The following is a 24,807-nucleotide window of genomic DNA, read 5'->3' as shown; positions in this document are numbered from 1 at the left end:
GTGTTGTGTTGCTACCATGTTGTTGTCATGTTGTGTTACTGCCTTGTTATGTTGTTGTCTTAGGTCTCTCTTTATGTAGTGTTGTCTCTCTTGTTGTGATGTGTGTTTTGCCCTGTATTTATATTGTTTATTTATTTTATCCCAGGCCCATCCCCACAGGAGGCCTTTTGGTAGGCCCTCATTGTAAATAGGAATTTGTTCTTAACTGACTTGCCTAGTTAAATAAAGGTTAAGTAAAATTGTACAAAATGATCCTATCATCGAAGTTGTAAACATTAACACCCGCTTTGACACGAGGAGTATGCGGGCCCTTGCGTAATTTGCGGGGCCCTACGCAACTTGCGTAGTGAGCGTATAGGGCCGCCTGGCTCTGCGCCCCACTGGCTTTGATATATCTATTAGGACCAGATTGCTGTGCGTCAAGAGCGCATTTCCAAGTTTTTCCATCCACGGGATATTTCAAAAGGTTGATGTCAATGTAGGCTATTGAACAACAGCCATCATGAAATAGGGATTCTACAAGAGAAAACACATTTGTCAATATCCTGCTTGGATTGTAATGGACTCAAGAAGTAAGTGGCATCTATCTAAAAGAAAGGAACAAATAACGCCCATTGGATAGCTTTCTTTTGGAACGGAAAACATGAACGATACAAGTAATTTCACGACACACACTGTGCCTTACAAGTCAGCTGCAGCCATGGCTTTACCTGTATTTATGTTTGCAGTTGGTGTCATTGGAAATATAATAGCAATAGCCGCTCTATCTGGATCTAAGCAAGGGCGCAAGTCGTCCGCGTTCTTCACCTTAGTTTGCGGTTTGGCTATCACCGATCTTCTTGGGACTTGTTTGGCCAGCCCAATCACTATAGCCACTTACCTCGATAAAAATGTACTCCACGACCGTCATCTTTGTGAATTCCACTCATTTTTGTTGCTGTTTTTCGGAGTGGCAGGACTAAGTATTATATGCGCAATGTCTGCTGAGCGCTACCTCGCAATATGCTGCCCTTACACATACCAAAGATGGGGAATTGGCCCACATTTTGCGCGCAAGTGCTTGTTTTGCATTTATCTCAGCAACATTGTATTTTGTTGTCTTCCAGTGATGGGTATGACTGAAAGCATGAGCCAGCCCTCCAAAACTTGGTGCTTCATCAACTGGATGGCTCATGAGCCGTGGTCTGCAGCCTATTCGTTTTTATATGCAAGTTTGAGTTTTCTACTCATATTGATGACGATAGTCCTCAACTTTGCAGTTTGTGGCACTCTATTGATAATGCATCGCAGGAAAATCCAACGTCCAGTTACTAGAGGGAGCACACGGGCGCATTGGACAGCGCTTTCCTCCGGCGTGGAAGCCCAAATGATGACGGTGCTCGTGGTGACCTCGATGGTTGTTTTAGGTTGCTCAGCGCCGCTGGTGGTAAGGAACGTCTTAATATTTTATATGTTAATTTAGTTTGTCTACGAGGAAAGCAGTGGGTCTAATTGGCATATCTCTTGTTATGCTGTTGTAGGTACGCGTATTTGCTAACCAGATATCACGGGAAGATAATTCCCATGCAGATTTGAAGGCTATACGGATTGCCGCCGTCAACGCCATCCTTGACCCTTGGATCTACATTTTGCTGAGAAGGACTCTGTTCAGTAAAATTCGGAGATTATCTAAACGAGTTTACAGTGATCGAAAAGGCAAATAACCCATGTTGCCAGTCAAATCCTCACAAAGGACTTTCCACTACCAAACAAACACCCATGACTTGCCTAGTTAAATAAAGGTTCAATTTAAAAAAACGAATGAATTCACATACCTCTGAAGCACTGTACAGCAGCATCAGCATCAATCAACTAACAGCCAGTCTCCCATTGCGCCCACATCACGCAGGGGGGACAAACATAGCTAACAAGTAGGGCTGCAGCACCCCCTGAAAAATCAGAATTTAAAAATACAGTACATTCGGGAAAGCATTCAGACCTGACTTTTTCAAAATTGTGTTACCTTACAACCTTATTCTAAAATTGATCAAATATTTTTTTTTTATCTTTATCAATCTACACACAATAGCCCATAAAGACAAAGCAAAAAAAAGAAACAAGATAAGTATTCAGACCCTTCACTCAGTCATTTGTTTTAGCATATTTGGCAGCGATTACAGCCTCGAGTTTTCTTGTGTATGACGCTTGGCACACCTGTATTTGGGGAGTTTCTCCCATTCTTCTCTGCAGATCCTCTCAAGCTCTGTCAGGTTGGATGGGGAGCGTCGCTGCACAGCTATTTTCAGGTCACTCCAGAGATGTTCTAGTCCGGGCTCTGGCTGGGCCACTCAAGGACATTCAGAGACTTGTCCCAAGCCACTCCTGCGTTGCCTTGGCTGTGTACTTCGGGTCATGTCCTATTGGAAGGTGAACCTGAGTGCTCTGGAGCAGGTTTTCATCAAGGATCTCGCAGTACTTTGCTCCGTTCATCTTTCCCTCAATCCTGAATAGTCTCCCAGTCCCTGCCGCTGAAAAATATCCCCACAGCATGACGCTGCCACCACCATGCTTCACCGTAGGGATGGTGCCAGGTTTCCTCCAGATGTGACGCTTGGCATTCAGGCCAAAGAGTTCAATCTTGATTTCGTCAGACCAGAGAAAATTGCTTTAGATGCCTTTTCGTATCATACAAGCGGGCTGTCGTATGCCTTTTACTGAGGAGTGGCCACTCTACCATAAAGGCCTGATTGGTGGAGTGCTGCAGAGATGGTTGTCCTTCTGGAAGGTTCTCCCATCTCCACAGAGGAACTCTGGTTCTTGGGATCTCGGTCACCTCCCTGACCAAGGCCCTTCTCCCCCAATTGCTCAGTTTGGCCAGGCAGCCAGCTCTAGAGTCTTGGTGGCGCCAAACTTCTTCCATTTAAGAATGATGGAGGCCACTGTGTTCTTAGGGACTTTAATGCTGCAGAAATGTTTTGGTACCCTTCCCCAAATCTGTACCTTGACACAATCCTGTCTCGGAGCTCCACAGACAATTAATTCAACCTCATGGCTTGGTTTTTGCTCTGACATGCACTGTCAACTGTGGGACCTTATATAGACAGGTGTGGGCCTTTCCAAATCATGTCCAATGAATTGAATTTACCCCAGGTGGACTCCAATCAAGGATGATTAATGGCAACAGGATGCACCTGAGCTCAATTTCAAGTCTCATAGCAAATGGTCTGAATACTTATGCAAATAAGGTATTCCTGTTTTAATACATTTGCTAGCATTTCTAAAAACCTGTTTTCACTTTGTCATTATGGGGTATTGTCTGTAGATTTGAGTAAAACAAATATTTACTCCATTTTAGAATAAGGCTGTAATGTAACAAAATGTGAAGAAAGTCAAGGGGTCCGACTACTTTCCTGAATGCACTGTATATATCAATACAATAAAACAAAACAAAAAAAGTTATATTAGCGGACCGAAATAGACATCTGTAATGTGACGAAACATTTTTTTTCAGCATCTCTGCTTTGGCAAAAAAAAGGTAGTTGTATAATTAAGAACAGTATCTTGCAGGATTCAATAGTTGGAATTAAGTTGTTGCCCTGTTGCTTTCTCTGCAATTGTCATTCTAATGATGTCCAGAAAGAACAAAACCATGTCCTCAAACATTTATATGAAACGGTGCAAAGTTATGGGAAAACACACATCAAATAAAATATTTTTCTTGATCAAATAACATGGAAAAACACCCACTTTTGTGCAGTATTATTTTACCACTCTTACAAACCACTTAAAGTAAATGTATGTTACTGTATTGTACCATAGGTTGGACATCTAGGTTTGTACCTGTAGACTTTCCATCACCATGAAGAAAAACAATGCACAATACAGTAATTGAGCACATTGATATATCAAGTGGTTTGTGATGATGTGGCTCAGTTGTATGGCGTTTGCAATGCAAGGGTTGTGGGTTCGATTCCCACAGGTGAACAGTATGAAAATGTATGCACTTACTACTGTAAATTGCTCTGGATAAGAGTGTCTACTGAAAAGGAATGAATAAACCATTTCAGTTTTCAAATAGAAATAAGTTGCATTTGCAAAGTATTTCAAGCACGCCAATACTTCCCCCAGATTGTCCAATATCAAGTCTCACTGAATGCTGTTGGAATCTGCACAGTCAGCTAAACTTTGAACATCAAGATATTAAATAAATGATAGATCAGAAGCATATAATATTTGGAGTGAGATCTGTAGAAAGACAGAGTGCCTGTGGAATGTGCTGGGTGGGCGGGAAGAGATCAAAAGATTGCTATCATGGAGGCAGATGGACATCTGTGGACTAGGCGAAGGAGGGGTTGAGGTCAGATACCCTGATGGGAGTAATAAAGGTTTTACTACCCTCTTCTTGTGGAACCATTAGATGTAAGGATTGGAGAGAAGGAGGAGTGTCTTAAGTGGTATATACACACCTGTGATGGTGAGAAATGTTTGGTTGGCTGAATTACAGCTGTAAAGACCCTTTGGGAAGAATTAAACTTGGTTAAGCTTCTCTAATGTCTGGGAGTTATTTATTCTGAAAAATAAGAACCAAATAATGTGTTGTGTCGATAATTGAAGACGGTTGGAGATTCACCCGTTTTCATTATAGAACTTTCAAAAACAGTAGGTAAATTGACTAAATTAACCAGTCAATGTTAACATTTAAATTAAAGATAGGTCAAGTGCCTGAGCCTGCGATGTATTACACCAACAATAATGATCACATTGTGAAGTTAAAGAGACCAAGAGTTATAAGTTTTATAAAACACCAGGTGTGATTAGTGCTGCAAACCAATTCCGACTTCCTAAACCAGGGATAATGAACTCGATTCACATGACAATTTTTTTCTTGAGCGGATGGTCCGGGGACCTGGAACATAATTTAGCAATAAGGCCCGAGGGAGTGTGGTACTATGGCCAATATACCACAGCCAAGGGCTGTTCATAGCACGACGTAATGAGGAGTGCCAGGATACAGCCCTAGTCATACCAGTGGTATACGGTCTGATATAACCACAGCTGTCAGCCAATCAGCATTCAGGGTTCGAACCACCAGGTTTATAATTACAAATAATTTGTAGACTGAAAATTGACTGCAAGAAGCCCAAACAGATAGGTTTGACTAAAACAATACTTTCAAACCTTGCTTACATTTGTATACGATCACGTGTCTCTCTATTATGGTGGGAATACTTGGGAACATATTTCTTAAATTAAAATCACATATCCTGTGGTTTTTACAGTATTTTCATGTCTAGGTGTTTTTACATGTCCAACACACACATACATATATATATATATATATACACACACACAGTGGGGAGAACAAGTATTTGATACACTGCCGATTTTGCAGGTTTTCCCACTTACAAAGCATGTAGAGGTCTGTAATTTTTTATCATAGGTACACTTCAACTGTGAAAGACAATCTAAAACAAAAATCCAGAAAAATCACATTGTATGATTTTTAAGTAATTAATTTGCATTTTATTGCATGACATAAGTATTTGATCACCTACCAACCAGTAAGAATTCCGGCTCTCACAGACATGTTAGTTTTTCAATCAGTTCACATATGGTGTCCAGAGCACAGCTGGGGGCAGAGGGTGGTCTATAGCAGGCGGCAACGGTGAGAGACTTGTTTTTAGAGAGGTGGATTTTTAAAAGTAGAAGATCAAATTGTTTGGGTACAGACCTGGATAGGAGGACAGAACTCTGCAGGCTAACACTGCCCCCTTTGGCAGTTCTATCTTGTCTGAAAATGTTGTAGTTAGGGATACAAATTTCAGAATATTTGGTGGTCTTCCTAAGCCAGGATTCAGACACAGCTAGAACATCCGGGTTGGCAGAGTGTGCTAAAGCAGTGAATAAAACAAACTTAGAGAGGAGGCTTTAATGTTAACATGCATGAAACCAAGGCTATTACGGTTACAGAAGTCATCAAAAGAGAGCGCCTGGGGAATAGGAGTGGAGCTAGGCACTGCAGGGCCTGGATTCACCTCTTCATCACCAGAGGAAAAGAGGAGGAGTAGGATAAGGGTACGGCTAAAAGCAATGAGAATATTGAGCTTGTTGAGCCGTTTTTTCTCCATTGAGGCCACATAGAGTGACCATTACTTGTTAAACCAATACCCTTGCTGATAGTGTGATTAGTTACTGCATATCAGACCCTTGAGGGGCTAATGGATCAATCTCAAAGGCAGTTAATGCACAAGATGTAAAGTTAAATTTCCTGGATCTACCCCTCACCAATGCTAAAAAAGCAGATGTTTCACAGCAGACACTTTGGTGCCTCTTCTGCAGAGGTGTAAACAACCACAGAGGAGCAGGAGGATGTAACCTGGACTCAAGCATAGACGTAACATAGTAAATATAAGTTTGTCCCCCTCCATCTCGTAAACGTTGAGTATTTAAAACATTAGGAACAACTGCTCTTTCCATGACAGACTGACCAGGTGAATCCAGGTGAAAGCTGATGCCTTATTGATGTCACCTGTTAAATCCACTTCAATCAGTGTAGATGAAGGGGAGGAGACCGGCTAAAGAATGACATTTAAAGACTTGAGACATGGGTTGTGTGTGCCGTTCAGAGGGTGAATGGGCAAGACAAAATAATTAAGTGCCTTTGAACAGGGTATGGTAGTAGGTGCCAAGCACCGGTTTGAGTGTGTCAAGAATTGTAACGCTGCTGGGTTTTTCACCCTCAACAGTGTGTATCAAGAATGGTCCACCACCCAAAGGACATCCAGCCAACTTGACACAATTATGGGAAGCATTGGCGTCAACATGGGCTAGCATCCCTGTGGAACACTTGACACCTTGTAGGGTCCATGCCCCGACAAATTGAGGCTGGTCTGAGTGAAAAGGGGGGTGTAACTCAATATTAGGAAGATGTTCCTACTGTTTTTGTATACTCAGTGTACGTTACATTTAATTTGGTACAGTATGTATTAATTTGTGGATGTCCATCAACCATTTAATTTGTTACGAATTACAGCAAGTATGATATGTTATGAATTCCTATTTGTTGTGGCTAATGTTAGCTAGGTGGCTAAGTAGTTGCAAAGTAGCAACAACAACAAAAAAGTAGTAAGTACAATAGTTGCAAAATGCTAAAGTGGTTGATTAGATTTGAACACGCAACCTTTGGGGTGCTAGGCGTTCGAGCTATAGGTCCAACCAACCACCTTATTTGAATTTTTAACCTTTCCAAAATGTAACATCATACTAATGAGTTTCCAGGATTTACGTTCCCTATGTTACGTCTAGTCTATCCCACTGGGCACTGTTGGAACCAACGTGGAACAGATGTTGAATTGACGTCTGTGTCCAGTGGGATGAGATGGGATGGGATTTCCACACGTTTTTCTCCTCTAAAACTTTGATTGGACTGAATTCGAAACACTGTGCAGCAGCTATGCATCTCAGGAGTGAAGTTACTCAACAACAAATCTAGCTTTTTGAACTTTTGTCATGGAGGTTGTGGGAGTACGCCTCATCCCCTGGGAGATGACTAGTTCTCCTGGGTTGTGTTCCTGTTGTCCACCCTTTCACCCAGAAGTGTTCACTTCCTCTCATGCTTTAGCCCTACCAGCCCCCATGGCACTGTAAACATTAGATAGGTGTAGCAATATGGTGAAAATGGATAGGTATAGCTACAAAATGGATACAAAGCTACATTTCCATTTACAGGCTCTTTCGTGGTTGGTAGTTAATTCCACCAATACAAAGTCCTATTGTCCTCATCCAAGCAAGAATCAAATACCCATACCATGCCTGAAAGTTAGATATGGAGGGGAAATATTAACTTGTGAAAAGTCCATTCTTATTCTTGACACAAGAGGGAGCACTTGCTTTGTTTTTAAAATTATTTTATTTAACTAGGCGAATTACAGTTAGTGTGATATGTTACGAATTAGTTGGCTATTGGATAAGCCGAAGCGTTTAGTATAAATTCATACTAGTCCAAATAAACAATTGAAAACAATGCAATGAACAGATGATCATTAGAATTGTCAACAATAGTAATAGATGACTCACCTTCATCCTTTACCAATGTAAGCACCCACCTGTCCAAAGTCAAATAAATGTTTACTATGCATTCAATGTACAGCACACCTTTATCAAGAAAATTAAATCATACATTCATTTCACAATGCATTTATTTTTTTAGACATTTAAAAATAGTATTTACTAAACGTAAGCAGACAACACTGTGCATGGTTGCACTTATGTATACTTTTCTGTACCTAGACACCATAAATAAAAATCTATAAACATTGGTTCAGTAAAAATTCGGGTTTTCAAGATTATTTAACACAAAAAATTGCATTTATACAACTTTTACAAAGCAAACCCCACATATCCAAATGTACATTCCAGTAAATAACCTCATAGCAAATACCGTCCCAGAACTAACAAAGTTTCTCTAAATTCTCATGTTCAAAGTGTTATCCATTAGCTTACTGTATAGACAAATTAGGCTTTACGTTAAATTAAACATATACATAATGCACATCAGAATTCATCACTCCATGCTACTGGGTCAAAAAATTATAGAGTAAAAAAAAATAATCCTTGTGATGCACTTTGAGCCAGGTAGCGCCTTCCATTTGGCACCTTGCGTAAGGACGTGACATACTCGACCATAGATTTAAGAAGAGACCGTGAGACATTTGAACAGAATGACATACAATAATACAAAATAAGTAACAAAATAACAAGATGGGATCCAAGCTGACTTACCACAGCTCTTCATAACATCTTATGTTAAAGGTGACAGAAAAATGATTTAGTAGAATCCAAATTGTGGCTCCAACATTTGATATTCCTTCCACAAATAAAACATTTGTTATCCAATTACAGATTTCTACAAATAGTTCTCTGTAAAGAAGATTCAAAAGACAATGATAGGACAAAGTCAAGTCAAAACTCATTCGTGAGGACATGCAGAGAACAGGCATAAGTGACAGTCAAATGTATTCAAATCCCCATAGCCTAATCACCACGCCAGTATGAATTTCATTACGTAAACAGACCAAACCTGCCAAACTAAATGATATGGAAGTTTCACTAAATGGACTATGATAAGCTTGGAACTACCTGAGAATTCCACACAAGCTCACACACAAGAGTTCCTTAAATGTGTAAATACACATGGATCCTCTGTGCAGTCTTCCATAACTATCCATCATATACCATAGGGGAATATTCAAATACATTATTTGTATTTATGGTAAACAGTCAAAATGCTTTTTCAAAATCTCAGCATGTAGTTTGTTGCCGGCCAGTCGCTGAACATGCAATAAAATCAGGTTAGATCAAACTTTCCTGCCGTTAAGAAACGGCAAAGAAATTCTCCACTTAAAATGCTTGAATGTGCTGTAGCAAATTGAAACACGCAAACTCAAATAAAAAAGTTGGACTAGAAGAATATTCCTTTTATAGTCAACAAGGATAACATTTTGCTAGTGTCACACAAGTTAGTTAGTCTCCGTCACATCTTTCATTGATTTGCAAAGTAAATAACCAGTTCAGGTGCGTCACACCAGCTTTGAAAAACAGCTATTGTTCCCTGTAGGCTAAATTACTCGCATGCAGGGGGAAATACTACTCCTTAATCAGAACATGATTGTAAGTGTGAATATTAAGAACAAAATGACAAACAGGAAAAACAAGTGGAGTCTACTGACACTAAAGCCTGATCCAGTAAGTCTGCCAATCCTGACCCTTCTACCGACATATTACACAGCTATTACCAGATCAGATACGAATTGATTAAATGACCGATGTAAATATGGAACAAAATGAATTAAAATAATATATGTTTTTGTCACATACACTGGATAGAGCAGTGAAATGTGTCGTTTCACATTAACCTCCAGAGGTACTACTATGGCTGACAAGGGCCTTGTTCAAGGACACAGACATATTTTTCCCCTTTTCGGATTGGGTATTCAAACCAGGAACCTTTCTGTACCTACAACCGATTATATACATTTTCATTCCTCCATCACTAGACAAACCAGAAAATGTCATAAGAGCAAACGGTTTTACATGTATAGGACAAATGTTGCCAATCTCTGCAAAACATTTATGTAAAATGTTCATGCCTTCTGTGATAAAATTGGGGTCAATGTAACCTTGAGGACAAGCCTGATTCACATGGCATTATGGGCATGGTAAACATTTCATGGTCTTTAACTGTATATCAAAGTTGTGAACTATTTATTTTTGAACTACGCTATTGTAGCTACAGTAACAATTATTCCCATGTTAGCGAACTCCCACAGAAAAAAAGAATAAGAACATCCCTTCCTTAGCAAGCAAACAAAAAACAAACAGATAGTTCACTCCAAAATCTAAATTTGTCAAACGAGTCCATGTTCCAAGCCATCTGTTTTGTAGATCCAGTGGTATGCATCAATCCAAAATTAACTGGAAAGTTTGACACTATCGGCAACAGTTGACGAAGGACAAGGTTGGAAGTGGACAACATTTGGGGTCTGAAAACATCTGACAAACTTTGATTTTGACTTAACTATCCCTTTAAGTGTTCATATCAAAATAAATACAACACAAGGAGGTGAAGAGAATATGTTAGAGAACATGTTTGGGACAAAACGCTGGCCAACTCATGACTGATACTTCCCTCTCCGCCAATACGACAGCACTTGCCTTTCTTTTTGTTAGAGGTGGTTTAAGAATTCTGCTGGAAACAAATACAATATGTCCATGGAGAAATCCACCAGCCTAAACCACATACTGGTGGTTGGAGGCACCATAGTTCATTGTGTAGGCCTGCCGGCTGTACTGGAAGTGGTCGGTCAACACGTTGCTTCGACCATACTGAATGTCTGAACCTTGGGAGAAAGGCACTGAACCATTGGGCTGCGTCTTGTCCAGTCCCAAATTGTCAAAGGACATCATGTCCTGCTTGGAGGAAGGCAGCAGCTTTTTCTTAGCTTCCTTGTTTGCGTCATATTTTGCCTGTTGGCAGTGAAGAGAAGGGAATAGCTTAGTGTAGCACATAACAAAGGATAACAAAAAAAAAACACATGTAAATTACTGTGTGATTTCCCAAAGTTAAATGTGGTATGTAAACTTTCCACAGTGAGTGGGGGTGGGTTTCAGAGCACGTGAGCACTGTACAGCGTGAGCCATGTCTACCACATGGCCTCACATGTGAATCCTTAAAGAGATGTGTGGGGCTAAAGCTTAAGAGTGTGAACGACACTGAACGGGAGTAGACAAAGAAGAGCTCTCGAGTAGGTGTACCAAAACATTCAAGGGCCATTTTCTACAGTTGGGTTACAAGTTTAACAACTTCCAAAGCTGAATTAATTTCATATTGTTCTTCAACTGCAGTGTATGATATACCATTTTCTAGCTCTGAGTCTATACTTTTATTCAATGTAAAAATTTTAAAAACTTGAGGTAGTCAGTCACATTTGACATTTTACTCATTTAGCAGACGCTCTTATCCAGAGCAATTTACTATTAGTGCATTCATCTTAAGATAGCAAGGTGAGTCAACCACAAAAACACAGTCGTAGTAAGTACATTGTTCCTCAAAGAAGTTATCAGCAAAGTAGGAAAAGACAAGTGCAAGGATATGTTCTTATTATATGTGGTTGTCTCATCTCGCTATCTTAAGATGAATGTATGTTGCTCTGGATAAGAGTGTCTGCTAAATTCTAAAAATGGAAAAATGTCTTTACGGCTCCCATTGGAGCTACAGTTGAAGTTGGAAGTCTACAGTCGTGGCCAAAAGTTGAGAATGACACAAATATTAATTTCCACAAAGTTTGCTGCTTCAGTGTCTTTAGATATTTTTGTCAGATATACTATGGAATACTGAAGTATAATTACAAGCATTTCATAAGTGTCAAAGGCTTTTATTGACAATTACATGAAGTTGATGCAAAGAGTCAATAGTTGCAGAATGGACCCTTCTTTTTCCAAGACCTCTGCAATCTGCTCTGGCATGCTGTCAATTCACTTCTGGGCCACATCCTGACTGATGGCAGCCCATTCTTGCATAATCAATGCTTGGAATTTGTCAGAATTTGTGGGGTTTTGTTTGTCCACCCGCCTCTTGATGATTGAGCACACGTTCTCAATGGGATTAAGTTCTGGGGAGTTTCCTGGCCATGGCCCCAAAATATCAATGTTTTGTTCCCCAGGCCACTTAGTTATCACTTTTGCCTTATGACAAGGTGCTCCGTCATGCTGGAGAAGGAATTGTTTGTCACCAAACTGTTCCTGGATGGTTGGGAGAAGTTGCTCTCAGAGGATGTGTTGGTACCATTCTTTATTCATGACTGTGTTCTTAGGCGAAATTGTGAGTGAGCCCACTCCCTTGGCCAAGAGGCAACCCCACACATGAATGGTCTCAGGATGCTTTACTGTTGGCATGACACGGGACTGATGGTAGCGCTCACCTAGTCTTCTCCGGACAAGATTTCTTTCCGGATGCCCCAAACAATCGGAAAGGCGATTCAGAGAAAATGACTTTACCCCAGTCCTCAGCAGTCCAATGCCTGTACCTTTTGCAGAATATCTGTCTGTCCCTGGTGTTTTTCGTGGAGAGAAGTGGCTTCTTTGCTGCCCTTCTTGACACAAGGCCATCCTCCAAAAGTCTTCGCCTCACTGAGCATGCAGATGCACTCACACCTGCCTGCTGCCATTCCTGAGCAAGCTCTGTACTGGTGGTGCCCCAAATCCCGCAGCTGAATCAACTTTAGGAGATGGTCCTGGCGCTTGCTGGACTTTCTTGGGCACCCTGAAGCCTTCTTCACAACAATTGAACCGCTCTCCTTGAAGTTCTTCATGATCTGATAAATGGTTGATTTAGGTGCAATCTTACTGGCAGCAATATCCTTGCCTGTGAAGCCCTTTTTGTGCAAAGCAATGATGATGGCACGTGTTTCCTTGCAGGTAACCATGGTTGACAGAGGAAGAACAATGATTCCAAGCACCACCCTCCTTTTGAAGCTTCCAGTCTGTTATTCAAACTCAAACTGCTGAAATGCAGTGGAAATGTTTTTTTTGCGATTCAGTTCACTTGCATGGCAAAGAGGGACTTTGCAAGGAATTGCAATTCATCTGATCACTCTTCACAACATTCTGGAGTATATGCAAATTGCCATCATACAAACTGAGGCAGCAGACTTTGTGAAAATGAATATGTGTGTCATTCTCAACTTTTGGCCACGACTGTACATACACCTTAGCCAAATACATTTAAAGTCAGTTTCACAATTCCTGACATTTAATCCTAGTAAAAATTCCCTGTCTTATGTCAGTTAGGATCACCATGTCACAATAAAAGTAGAGAGAACGATTTATTTCAGCTTTTATTTCTTTCATCGCATTCCCAGTGGGTCAAAAGTTTACATACACTCAATTAGTATTTGGTAGCATTGCCTTTAAATTGTTTTAACTTGGGTCAAACGTTCCAGGTAGCCTTTCACAAGCTTCCCACAATAAGTTGGGTGAATTTTGGCCCGTTCCTCCTGACAAAGCTGGTGTAACAGAGTCAGGTTTGCAGGCCTCCTTTGCACACACACGCTTTTTCAGTTCAGCCCACACAATTTCTATAGGATTTGAAGTCCGGGCTTTGTGAGGGCCACTCCAATACCTTGACTTTGTTGTCCTTAAGCCATTTTCCAAGCTTGGGGTCATTGTCCATTTGGAAGACCCATTTGCGACTAAGCTTTAACTTCCTGACTGATGTCTTGAGATGTGGATATATTGAAGCAACAACTTTCCTCCCTCGTGATGCCATCTATTTTGTGAAGTGCACCAGTCCCTCCTGCAGCAAAGCACCCCCACAACATGCTGCTGCCACCCCCATGCTTCACGGTTGGGATGGTGTTCTTCGGCTTGCAAGCCTCCCCCTTTTGCTCCAAACGTAACGATGGTCATTATGGCCAAACAGTTCTATTTTTGTTTCATCAGACCAGAGGACATTTCTCCAAAAAGTACAATCTTTGTCCCCATGTGCAGTTGCAAACCATAGTCTGGCTTTTTTTATGCCGGTTTTGGAGCAGTAGTTTTGTCCTTGCTGAGTGGCCATTCAGGTTATGTCGATATAGGACTAATTTTACTGTGGATATTGATACTTTTGTACCCGTTTCCTCCAGCATCTTCACAAGGTCCTTTGCTGTTGTTCTGGGATTGATTTGCACTTTTCACACCAAAGTACGTTCATCTCTAGGAGACAGAACGCATCTCCTCCTGAGCGGTATCACGGCTGCGTGGTCCCATGGTGTTTATACTTGCGTACTGTCGTTTGTACAGATGAACGTGGTACCTTCAGGCTTATGGAAATTGCTCCCAAGGATGAACCAGACTTGGAGGTCTACAATGTTTTTTCTGAGGTCTTGGATGATTTCTTTTGATTTTCCCATGATGTCAAGCGAAGAGGCACTCAGTTTGAAGGTAGGCCTTGAAATTCATCCACAGGTACATCTCCAATTGACTCAAATTATGTCAATTAGCCTATCAGAAGCTTCTAAAGCCATGACATCATTTTCCAAGCTGTTTAAAGGCAGTCAACTTAGTGTATGTAAACTTCTGACCCACTGGAATTGTGATACAGTGAATTATATGTGAAATAATCTTTCTTTAAACAATTGTTGGAAAAATTACTTTTGTTATGCACAAAGTAGATGTCCTAACCGACTTAACTATAGTTTGTTAACAAGAAATTTGTGGAGTGGTTGAAAAACGAGTTTTAATGACTCCAACATAAGTGTATGTAAACTTCCGACTTCAACTGTATATTATACACCTGCATGCTGAATGCTGAGTTTGATATAATTGTTAATCTATTTCATGAACTAACTTGAATTAGTTGTTGGTGGCCAAAGTGTTGGAAAATTAAAAAAATTAATACTATTAATACTAATACTTATACTATTTCAAGAGATTATGTTTTAGACGTTTTCGAAAGATGGACAAGAGTCCTTCACACTCGCATTTCTCTTTTTTCTTACTAGCACTGATTTAGCAAACAGTGAATATTATAAGGTTTAAATTGCAATAATTGTGAAAGTGGTCGTTTTACACATTTTAGTTGAATGCAGTGATTGTAATGACTGGATAACAGCGTCTGCTAAATAACTAAAACGTAAATGTAAGCATGTCAAAGAGACTCACCTTGTTGTACAGGAAGACGCCCACTATTGCCGTCATCATGCCCATGATGTTGGTGGAGCTGACGGGGTTGCGTAGCATTAGGAGCGATATGCTGATGACCATGATCCTCTTGGTGGCGTTGGCCACGGCGTAGCTCAGCGGGCTGATCAGGTTGAGGACACTGAAGGCGATGACATTCTGGGCAAAGTTACAGAAGCCGCTGACCAGGAGGAGGAGAAAGGTGCCTGTCCATTCAGACATGCCCGTCTGGAGGGGTTATGCAGAGGAGGGAGAGGGAGTGATTACTTGGATATTTGGAGAGAACAATGGATTTAGTCATGACTTTCTAGGAAAAGAGAACGTATCCAGGTTGTGGTCTCAATGGGACAATTGAATAAAAGGCAACCGGATACTAAAGATTTTGGGGTGTGGAGTTTAATTTAGTATTACTTATTTTTTTATTTCACCAGGTAGGTCAGTTGAGAACAAGTTCTCATTTACAACTGTGACCTGGCCAAGATAAAGCAAAGAAGTGCGACAAACAACAACAACAGAGTTACACCTGGACTAAACAAATGGAATGGAATAAATGGAATGGAGTCAAACATATGTTTGATTCCCTTCCAGCCATTACAATGAGTCTGTCCTCCTATAGCTCCTCTCACCAGCCTCCTCTGGTACCCAGTATATGACATTCCTGTGGACTTGTGTATGTTAAATATATCATATGTATGGCACACACACACTACCAGTAGATGAAACACTATCATATAAGCTCATAAGCCGGACAACAAAAGATCACATTATTTGACGCATAACATACATGAACCTGCGCATACACTTGACAAAACTGAAGCACGTATTATTTAAACTCACAAAATCCCCCTCAACCAAAAATGAGGAGAGGTCCACCAGAACCCACGTAGGCACCATGAAGAAAACAGCATTGAAGCCCAGTATGTTGAGAAGTCTCAGGTGGTGGATCCTCGTGTCCCGCAGCACCTAAAAAGCAATGAATATTAATTCATAGCTTTGTCATTTCTTAGGCCAGCCATTTCAGAAAACTGTTGTGTGTTTACCTTGGAAATCAGTGGGCAGCGAAATATATCAAGGTTACGCAAAGACAAATCGTTATAAATTGAGAGGGCACAAATTCCTTGTTCGTTGAATGCTTTGGTTTTCTTCATCAACAGCATGATAGACAGGTAATGTAATCACAGTTGGTAATCAACAAGACATGGTTGTTAAACTCTTAACACTACAAATCATTACACAATAATGTAACTGCAGGGTTAGTAATATCAAAAGTAATTCTAGCACTTGTCAGTTTTCATAAAACAGCATTTAACCAAGTAATAATGTCCAATGGAGGAAATATGTTTTCCTCAAATATTGGTTGAAGGGAGGCCACATCAGCATAGTATAGGACACTACCCATACTGCACATCGACAGTATGTAAAGAACAAATACATTGAAAAGATTCACAAGGCTTCACACTTGAAACCCTTGAGTTTTCCTTTCGGGTGTTTTCATGTTTAGTATGAGTGCTGTCTACTATATCTACACTTGAATATTGCAAGGAATGCTTTTACAGTGTGAATGATCCATTCCTTCAAATGGCAATACAGTATTCTATTAAATAAAACAGCTTGAGTTTATTCTCCAACCATTACCCAAACATAGGTAATTTAAATGTCCACCAAAGTTCAAAATGTGCTCTCCGGCTATACTTTTATCCATCATCTAACACCACATAAATAACAGTATTTTTGAAAGGGTGCAGACTGGTAAGATGTACCTTTTTGGAGAAGATGTTTTGCAGAGAGAAGCAGAGTGTGGCAGCCAGGGCACTGACTAACCCAGATACATCAAAGGACATTTCTGTCATCGTGGCCAGAAGCACTCCTCCGATGATGGGGATGAGAGATACATACACCTGAGACAGGCACAAGACAGGAGTGCAAAAGAGAAAGGGTTATACTTTATTTGGATAGTCCAGATTTTCCATCTGTAGATGCTATACAGATTGATAAAAATATAAACAAACGATCTGTTGATAAGCAACTGCTTGCTAAGGTTACGGTTAAGGTACTTTTAGAATAAGGGTTAAGGTTGGGGCTAGGGTTAAGGTCATGGTTAGTAGATAGAGCATCTACAGATGGACTTCAGACTATCCAAATAACGTGTTACTAGGCCAAAGTCAGCAGGATATTCCTAATCATGGAGGAGTCTCAAAGTACAGTTGAAAAAAAGATGGCCATCCATACACATGCAGTTGTTTTGCTAATTTGTTTTGGGACATGTCACATTTGCCCAACCTCTAAATGCCTATGACACATAAATAGCTTTGTTATTGCGGAACACTACTAAAGCCCCTGCAGTGTTAACATGATGTAAGAAGCAGGATACATTTTCTGTAAATGCACCTGCAAGGCTGGCAAGATATATGAGCCAACATACAGGCTCATATTGTGCCATGTCACCATTGCATGGACAAAATATCTTCCAAAGCAGCTTTATGTACAATTTTCTGAGCTACTCACTTTTGTTGTTTGCTTCTCCTTCATGATAATCCTTGATAACAACACAACCCATATTGGCATTGTGGCTTTGACTGTGGGGTGAAAAGAAACAAAGAATGTCAGATTGGAAAATGGATAAAAAGATCCTGTTCAGTGCATGAATTGAGGACAATGGCTTGAGTGGAACAGGTATTGATTGGAAAGGTAAGGAGCATGACTTGAGATACAGTGGTTTAAAGACTTAGTTGCCCATGCAACTGTGCCTCACACCTACAGTTTAAGTTTCATTGTGTATTGTGTGTCACAGACACACCCCTGGTAACAACAAACGTGTTACTTTGCATACTGTATCATCACGCCATAGCTTGATGTGTCAGTTAGTGAGGTGAGACAGCAATGAGTTAGTTACACTGTATGGGCGCTGACGTGCAACATTGGGTACCTAACTAATTATGAAGTAAAGGGCATAACACATAGGGATTGACATGAAGTGTTATCGGGGGGCAAGTGAACTGAGCAGTTAGGAAACAGTAATTGGGCAGGTGGAATTTAATGCAAAGATTTTCAGTACCTTAAACAGATCATTCTGGTTCCTCCCAGTTTTTTAGGTGAAAGACAAGTAATGGCATTTCCGTGTGTAAACTACTTCTACATTTTCAATCAAGTGACCATAATCTTCGGTTAACCAAGAAATACTCCTGTCTTGCCCGATGGGCTAGTGCTGTTCAGACCTCAATGCCAATCCCTGACACAGTACCTTGAAGTTCTGCTTTCTCATAGTAATGACAGCATAATTAAAATACTCATTGTGAATAATCATACTTTACACTTTCATTTAGAGGTGACAAACTGCAGTCACACACTCCCCTATAGGCTGTCGCTGTAGCAGGTATTAGGCTTAGTACGCTGTAGTTGTAACCATGGACGTCATACATGACAGGCAATAATGCATCATAAGGAGTAACACAACATAAAACCTATTGTGAGCAGAAAAACGATGGTTAACGCACAGGTTTAACCATTTACTTAATGATCAACGGAGATCCAGCCTTACTGTTCATTGCCACTGAATGAGACAACTGTAGTGGCGCAGCAGTCTAAGGCACTGCATCTCAGTGCTACAGACACCCTGGTTCGAATCCAGGCTGTATCACATCCGGCAGTAATTGGAGTACCATAGGGCGCAGCACAATTGGCCCAGCGTCGTCCGGGTTTGGCCGGTGTAGCTCGTCATTGTAAAGAATAATTTGTTCTCAACTGACTTGCCTAAATAAATAATGGTTAAATAAAAGTAACATTACAATTTTAAGCACTGGCTAGGTGGGGCCCTCCCCCAAACAAATAGGTATTCAAATAACCCAGTATGTCGCAAGCTCCTCGGTTAAACGGAACGTGGGTAATACAGTCCCATGCAAAGGAAGCCAATTCACTTAAAGCTTGCCTAAAATTGTCCAGCACAAGACACCAATTCATTGAAGTTATGTTAGCAAGGTAACGCTAGCTAGCTAGCATTCCATGTTGCTAGTTAGAATACCAAGCAATGCTTCTGCGCTAGCTAGCCTAATTCGGAGTTCTTGCAATGCTTACCAGTGTGTGCGTAGGAAACCGGTACCTTCCATATACTGAAGTGGGCCGACACAGATGCGAAGTATTTTCCAAAAGCTAAAGGGATAATATACCATTTGAAGTATCTAGTTGGTATTTCTGTTTTGGGGACTCCCCATGCTCGCAGCAACGGTGGAAGGAAGACGACGATTGAGAATATATGAAAAAGCGAAACTGTGACAGGATAAGGGAACCCATTTAGAATAATTTTGTTAACTACGTTGCCTCCCGAACTAACAGTATACCAACAGAAACAGAGTAAAGCTATCCGGACCCCTTCCTTGACTGGGGGACGCTCCACCGCAGCCATCTTCCACTTCGGAGTCACCGGCGGCAGTGTGTGGCAGCAAGGCCAGCAGTGTGAGACGTGGAGAAGCTACTATGCCGCGTTCCAGACAAGTCGGAAACTCGGAATCCCCGAGTTAACATTTGCGTACGTTTTTTGTAGAGCTTCCTTTTGGTTGATTCTGATAAATTACAAGTGGATAAACTCGGAGCATGAACTTTATATAACAAGATTCCATGTCGGAAAGTTCCGAGTTGGCATGAATGTGGCAGTATGTACAATGTTGAGAAAATACTCGTAGACCGGGTTCGAGAGCATCAAAACCGTGATGTGTCGTGGGTAAATTCTTACTATCTACAAATAATAATGAGTCGTTATGTATGATATAAGGTGATGTGTAGATATGGCAGTCGGCTGCACTGGCCGTGCTCGAGAGGGTCAAACCGTAATGTCTCATAGGTCAATTGTGACTGATTTACAAATAACAATTAGTAGTTATTTATGATGCAAGCCCATTGTCGGCTGCAATGTCAAACTAGCCCATAGATGTATTGCTAATTCATAGATGTATTGCTAATTGCGTCACTTCCTGCAATCAAACCGCCTCCAAAGATGATGATCGCAGACAGTTGCACCGGTTTTGCACTACTCAGACAGTTGCACCGGTTTTGACTAGATAGAATACCGGTTATGTCAGAATGGACTTTTCGTAGCAGCCGCAGGTTAGGATCATTTACGTAGCAGGTTAGGATAATTAGGTTAAGGCTAGGAAAAGAGTTAGTTAAAAAGCTAAACAAAAGTCAACCTTAGAGGTCAATATGGCAATCTGTATCCCATCATTGTGGAATGAAGGCTGAGACAATGGTTCCGTGTCACGTCATTGACTGTGCAATCGGGCACCAGATTGCTTTGACTTATCCTCATTTGTTTGTTGATATTTGTTAATACATTTATTTAAAATGTGCTTAGCTGCTAAATAAAATACCTATCCAGGCGTTGTAAGATCTGACAGTCGTCAGCAACGTCTGAGCAGAGGAACGCGCCCTCAGTATGTTGGTACAGCAGAGGTCCCACATAATTTACACATTGTTCTGATTGATCAAAATACCAATTATTTAAAATATATATATCCGAATTGGGCTTCCTGTGTAAATGCAGCTATATAGCCCAGTGGTGTCAAACTCATTCCATGGAGGGCCTAGTTTCGACAGGTTTTAGTTTTATCTTTCAATTAAGCCCCAGACAATCGGTGTTCCTTACTAATTAGTGACCTTAATTCATCAATCAAGTACAAGGGAGAAGCGAAAACACACAGACAATCGGCCCTCCGTGGAATGAGTTTGACATCTATTATAGACATATTTATCATGCACAATTAAACACTTCCACGTTGAATCATGTTTTCAGTTCATTTGATTGTGCAAAACAAACATCGTTTATGTCTGGCTGTCCATACCAATTTTTACTATTAAAGAAATCTCCAGTGTTGTAGATATTTACAGAATAAAAAAAAATGTATATTTATTTTGCACACCGTTTTTATGGGTCCAACAGACATTTCCACCTGCAGTGCAGAGCGATAGTAGATCCTCCTCCAGAGGGCGTTCTTTACTAGGGACTCAGAAATAGAAACTTGAGAAATTATCAAAAAATTTCATCTGGATAGCGCATTGAAGTCCAATGTATGTTGTAGGCTACTTTGAGAAAGACGGGCTCAAAAGAGAGTAATTTTAACTGCTTACAATGTGGATATTGAGTTTAAAATTCGAGCCATTGTTGATGCGCTCGTCTGGCCTGAGATGTTTGCAACAAGATACAGTTATATCGAAAGAATACTATAGGTTGGAACGCCGTTTGGGTTTTGTCATGTCAAATAACACAGTTATAATATAGAATGTTTTGAATTTACACGTGCAAGCCAAGCGCAACCACTACTATCAGTAACAATGTCAAAGCTGTACAAAAAAGTCTGCAAACACCGGCGATGACAAATCGTTCATCGCCGGTGTTTACAATACCGCTTAACCGGGCATGTACAAGTTAAATGACCGCTTATTGTGATTCGCTTGTGGGTGTGCTGGCAGTATTTTGACCGTGCGTCAAAAATTCAGCACAGCAAGTTTGTATGAAGGTCTTATTATTAAATGAGTAAATAGTTCAATAGTAATATCCTCTAAAACGCTCTGGTGACAAACTTTGCTACCCTGTTTCCAATTGTTGACATGGCTGGGAGAACCTATTCAAGTAAGTAAATATATGTCGAAAATGTTAAATTATGCATTATTAGCTAACTAGCTACAGTGCAGGCTAACTTAATTGAGCACGCTAACATTAGCTATCTAGCCAACTTCACATACTCTATAGATAGCTAGCTAAGTTAATTACATTTCACCAGCTACCTAACTTCATATTAGCTATCTTGATGTATTTATCATTGTAAAAAAACAAACTCCAAATGCATTTGTAGCTAGCAGCCCCAACTGTCAAAGTAAGAAAGTAGGCTATTCTGGATAGGACAGGTACTTGTGTAGTTCCTGTCCCTAGAAGTGAGGACGGAGATAATAGTAACATAACATTCAGTGCGTTGAAATTTGAGTATAATGAAGTCTTGTGAGGTTTTCTGTTCTCGGATAAAGAGCTATGAAAGCCTGTCTACATATGAAGAGCAGTGGTTCTCAGTGCTGGGGACTCAAAGAAGTGCACATTTATTTTTGCCTTAGCACTGCACAGCTGATTCAAATGATCAATTCTTCAAGTGGTATTTATGTATTCATTTGTGATGCTATCCTTGATATGATCCTGTAATTGTCACATGCTACACGTATGCCCATGCATCTGTAGCAGTGTGATGTTATTCCCCTAGATTATGCACCAAATTGCACACAAGGACCAATTCAAATAGGCCAGGACAAGAGGGGATGTTAATAATTTGATAATAATAATAGTTCAGTGTATTTAAAAAAAAAAAAAAAAATACAGCTGCATAGCTAATGTTTTTCTTTGGTGTACAAACACTTTTTCATATCAATATTGTACATGTGATTGTAAAAGTTTTGTATATTTTTGTTTGGTCCATCGCTGGTTACCTGTATTTCCTTACCCCCTTATTGTTTTCTTTTGCCTGACCTTCAGCTAGTAAGGTATGTTTTCCTTGGCTCCGAAATGGTTTAATATAAAACCGTCATAATGTTACACAATGGACTGTTATGCAACCATAAGTTTGTTACAATGTGGATAATATAAAGATTTATGTTAACAAGTTTCACAAAGCTCGCTAACTAGGGTATCTATTGTAACTTGTGAGTACTTGGGACAGTGTTTGAGTGAGTGTCCATGTGCTTGCGCAGGTGCCTGAGAGCTAGGACCGCGCCAAGGGTTAACATACTGTGTGTTGTCTCTTCGTGTGCAGGGCAAATAAAAATAATTCAACTAGCAGACCTGCAGTTGTGGCAGCGTCCTAATTAAAGTACACAACGCAGAATGAACCACGCTACACATCTATCAATCCAATGTTATAAGGGATATTATACTTTAGTAATCTACAATGACCTGGTGATGTAAAAGTCTAATTACATCGTCTTCCATATTCTTACAGATACCTTGTAACTGGAGATATCTTCAAAACGATTGCCTAGTTAACGTGTAGGGCACTGCAAGGTTGGGTCACCAGGGACTGCCTCCTGGAGGAATTCAGGTGTGTGAAGGCTACCTGTGTCCTGCATAACTTCATGAGGATGGACACGAGGACCAGGAGGGGATCTGCAGCTCACCGCCATGTGCCAGAGGGGAAGTCTGCTGCTCTGCAGGATGTTTCAAGGATGGGGTCCAACAACGCAGCAAAAGAGGCAATCTGTGTGCGGGAGATCTTCACCTCCTACTTCTACTAAGAGGGTGCTGTTCCCTGACAATGCCATAGACTACACTATGCACAACCAACGGCTCTTTTAATAGCCATTCACATTGCAATAAGAGTATTCTTCCATTTACTTAGCTATGTCAACTGCAGTTATTCAATTCCCACTTTCTCTCCCTTTGATTTCAACTTCTCAGGTGATGGTGCTGTTTAGGTAAGTGTGATGCCTGTACAAAAACAAAACAGGCTATTTTAAATCAACCATATTGAAAAAATGTAGAACAATTAGACACCCTATAGCCCAAACGCATGTATCAATCTGATTGATGAATTGTGTTGTGCAGTAAGCAGGCTCAGGTGTATAACTGGCTCCTTCCACCTTCAAAAAATAGGCAAGGCCAACCATGGAGAATAGTAAGACACTTCATTATTTCTATAACTACGCTATATTGTTTGTCCTCGTGTGTCCGTTCATGTTTTTCAGCATAAAGTACTCTGTAGCCACTTGGTGTGGACACCAGGTGAGGCCACACACACAAATTCCTATTGAACACTGTCTCTAACTACCTTATTTTCTCAATAAGTCTTTCTCCTTCACTTCATCCCTCTCTTCTTCCTAAATCCTCTAGGTTATATCAGCTATGTAGGTGAACCCCTCCCGCATCTGACTTGGCTACATAGAGGGCACATCATGGTGAGGTCACTTGGTCAGGTCAACAGGAAGTATTACTAAAGAGATGCTTTACATTGAAATATAGAGATGCAGTAGTCCCACAGTTAATTATTGAAGATCAGTTTTGCATTTCACTTCCTGGTGATTGATGATTAACAATGTTTGAATAAAAAAATTAAAACAATGCTTAAACATGCTCTCTCTCTCCATCTGGCTCGTCTGCAGATATATTTTGACATGAGAGGATGCCAACCCCTGGTCCCATCATTGCCACCTTACCCGCTCTTAAGATAATCTTCGGGCTGACTAGAAACACTAATTTTGATGAACTGAGAGAATATTTGGATTCATTAATCATACGCTGCATTCTCTGCTCTTTCCCTTTTATGCCTCTTCCTCTGTTTTTATAATGCACAACAGATGTGCATTGAAGTACAGATTGAACGTGTATTTATATTACAATTATAATATTTAATGCATGTATTTATAACACTTTGATAATGAACTTCTTTCAATAAAGCATTTCACATTCTCTACTGGTTGAAATGAAGTCTCATTTGATGAAATACTATACCTATCCTGTGTTTATCAAATCAATGCAGATGAAGGGCATTAGATATTGAGATGAATGGGTTTTAGAGTATTTACAAGTTACAAATCAGCCTTTAACTAGTTAAATCCTGTTTCTAGTCTTAGTTACAATGTGTA

General features: G+C 40.4%; 1 protein-coding gene, 1 long non-coding RNA gene and 1 pseudogene across 3 annotated transcripts; 2 read left to right on the top strand and 1 right to left on the bottom strand.

Annotated features, from left to right (window-relative positions):
- The first annotated feature begins 439 nt into the window (after window positions 1-439).
- LOC115108870 (prostaglandin E2 receptor EP4 subtype-like) lies at window positions 440-4,489 on the top strand (annotated as a pseudogene).
- A 3,670-nt stretch (window positions 4,490-8,159) lies between these two features.
- On the bottom strand, window positions 8,160-19,910 carry slc35e1 (solute carrier family 35 member E1). Its single transcript, XM_029633790.2, has 6 exons — window positions 19,270-19,910; window positions 17,704-17,774; window positions 16,959-17,096; window positions 16,036-16,161; window positions 15,181-15,426; window positions 8,160-11,004 (listed from the first exon to the last, which is right to left on the bottom strand). Exons 1-6 carry the CDS (start codon window positions 19,595-19,597, stop codon window positions 10,768-10,770), a joined length of 1,146 nt encoding a protein of 381 aa, XP_029489650.1. The 5' UTR covers window positions 19,598-19,910; the 3' UTR covers window positions 8,160-10,767.
- A 675-nt stretch (window positions 19,911-20,585) lies between these two features.
- Window positions 20,586-24,635, top strand: LOC135564507 (uncharacterized). 2 transcript variants are annotated; one of them, XR_010461087.1, is made up of 4 exons: window positions 20,587-21,817; window positions 23,169-23,947; window positions 24,056-24,120; window positions 24,325-24,635. It is a non-coding gene; the product is annotated as an uncharacterized LOC135564507 (long non-coding RNA). The 2 variants fall into 2 exon arrangements; XR_010461086.1 differs by having other exon boundaries at window positions 20,586-21,817; window positions 23,169-24,120.
- Window positions 24,636-24,807: the final 172 nt, after the last annotated feature.

This window comes from Oncorhynchus nerka, linkage group LG25 (assembly GCF_034236695.1).
Source record: "Oncorhynchus nerka isolate Pitt River linkage group LG25, Oner_Uvic_2.0, whole genome shotgun sequence".
In the NCBI taxonomy this organism is placed as follows: Eukaryota; Metazoa; Chordata; class Actinopteri; order Salmoniformes; family Salmonidae; genus Oncorhynchus; species Oncorhynchus nerka.
The sequence above is the reverse complement of the archived record's forward strand: the minus strand, read 5'-3'. Positions and strand labels throughout refer to the sequence as shown.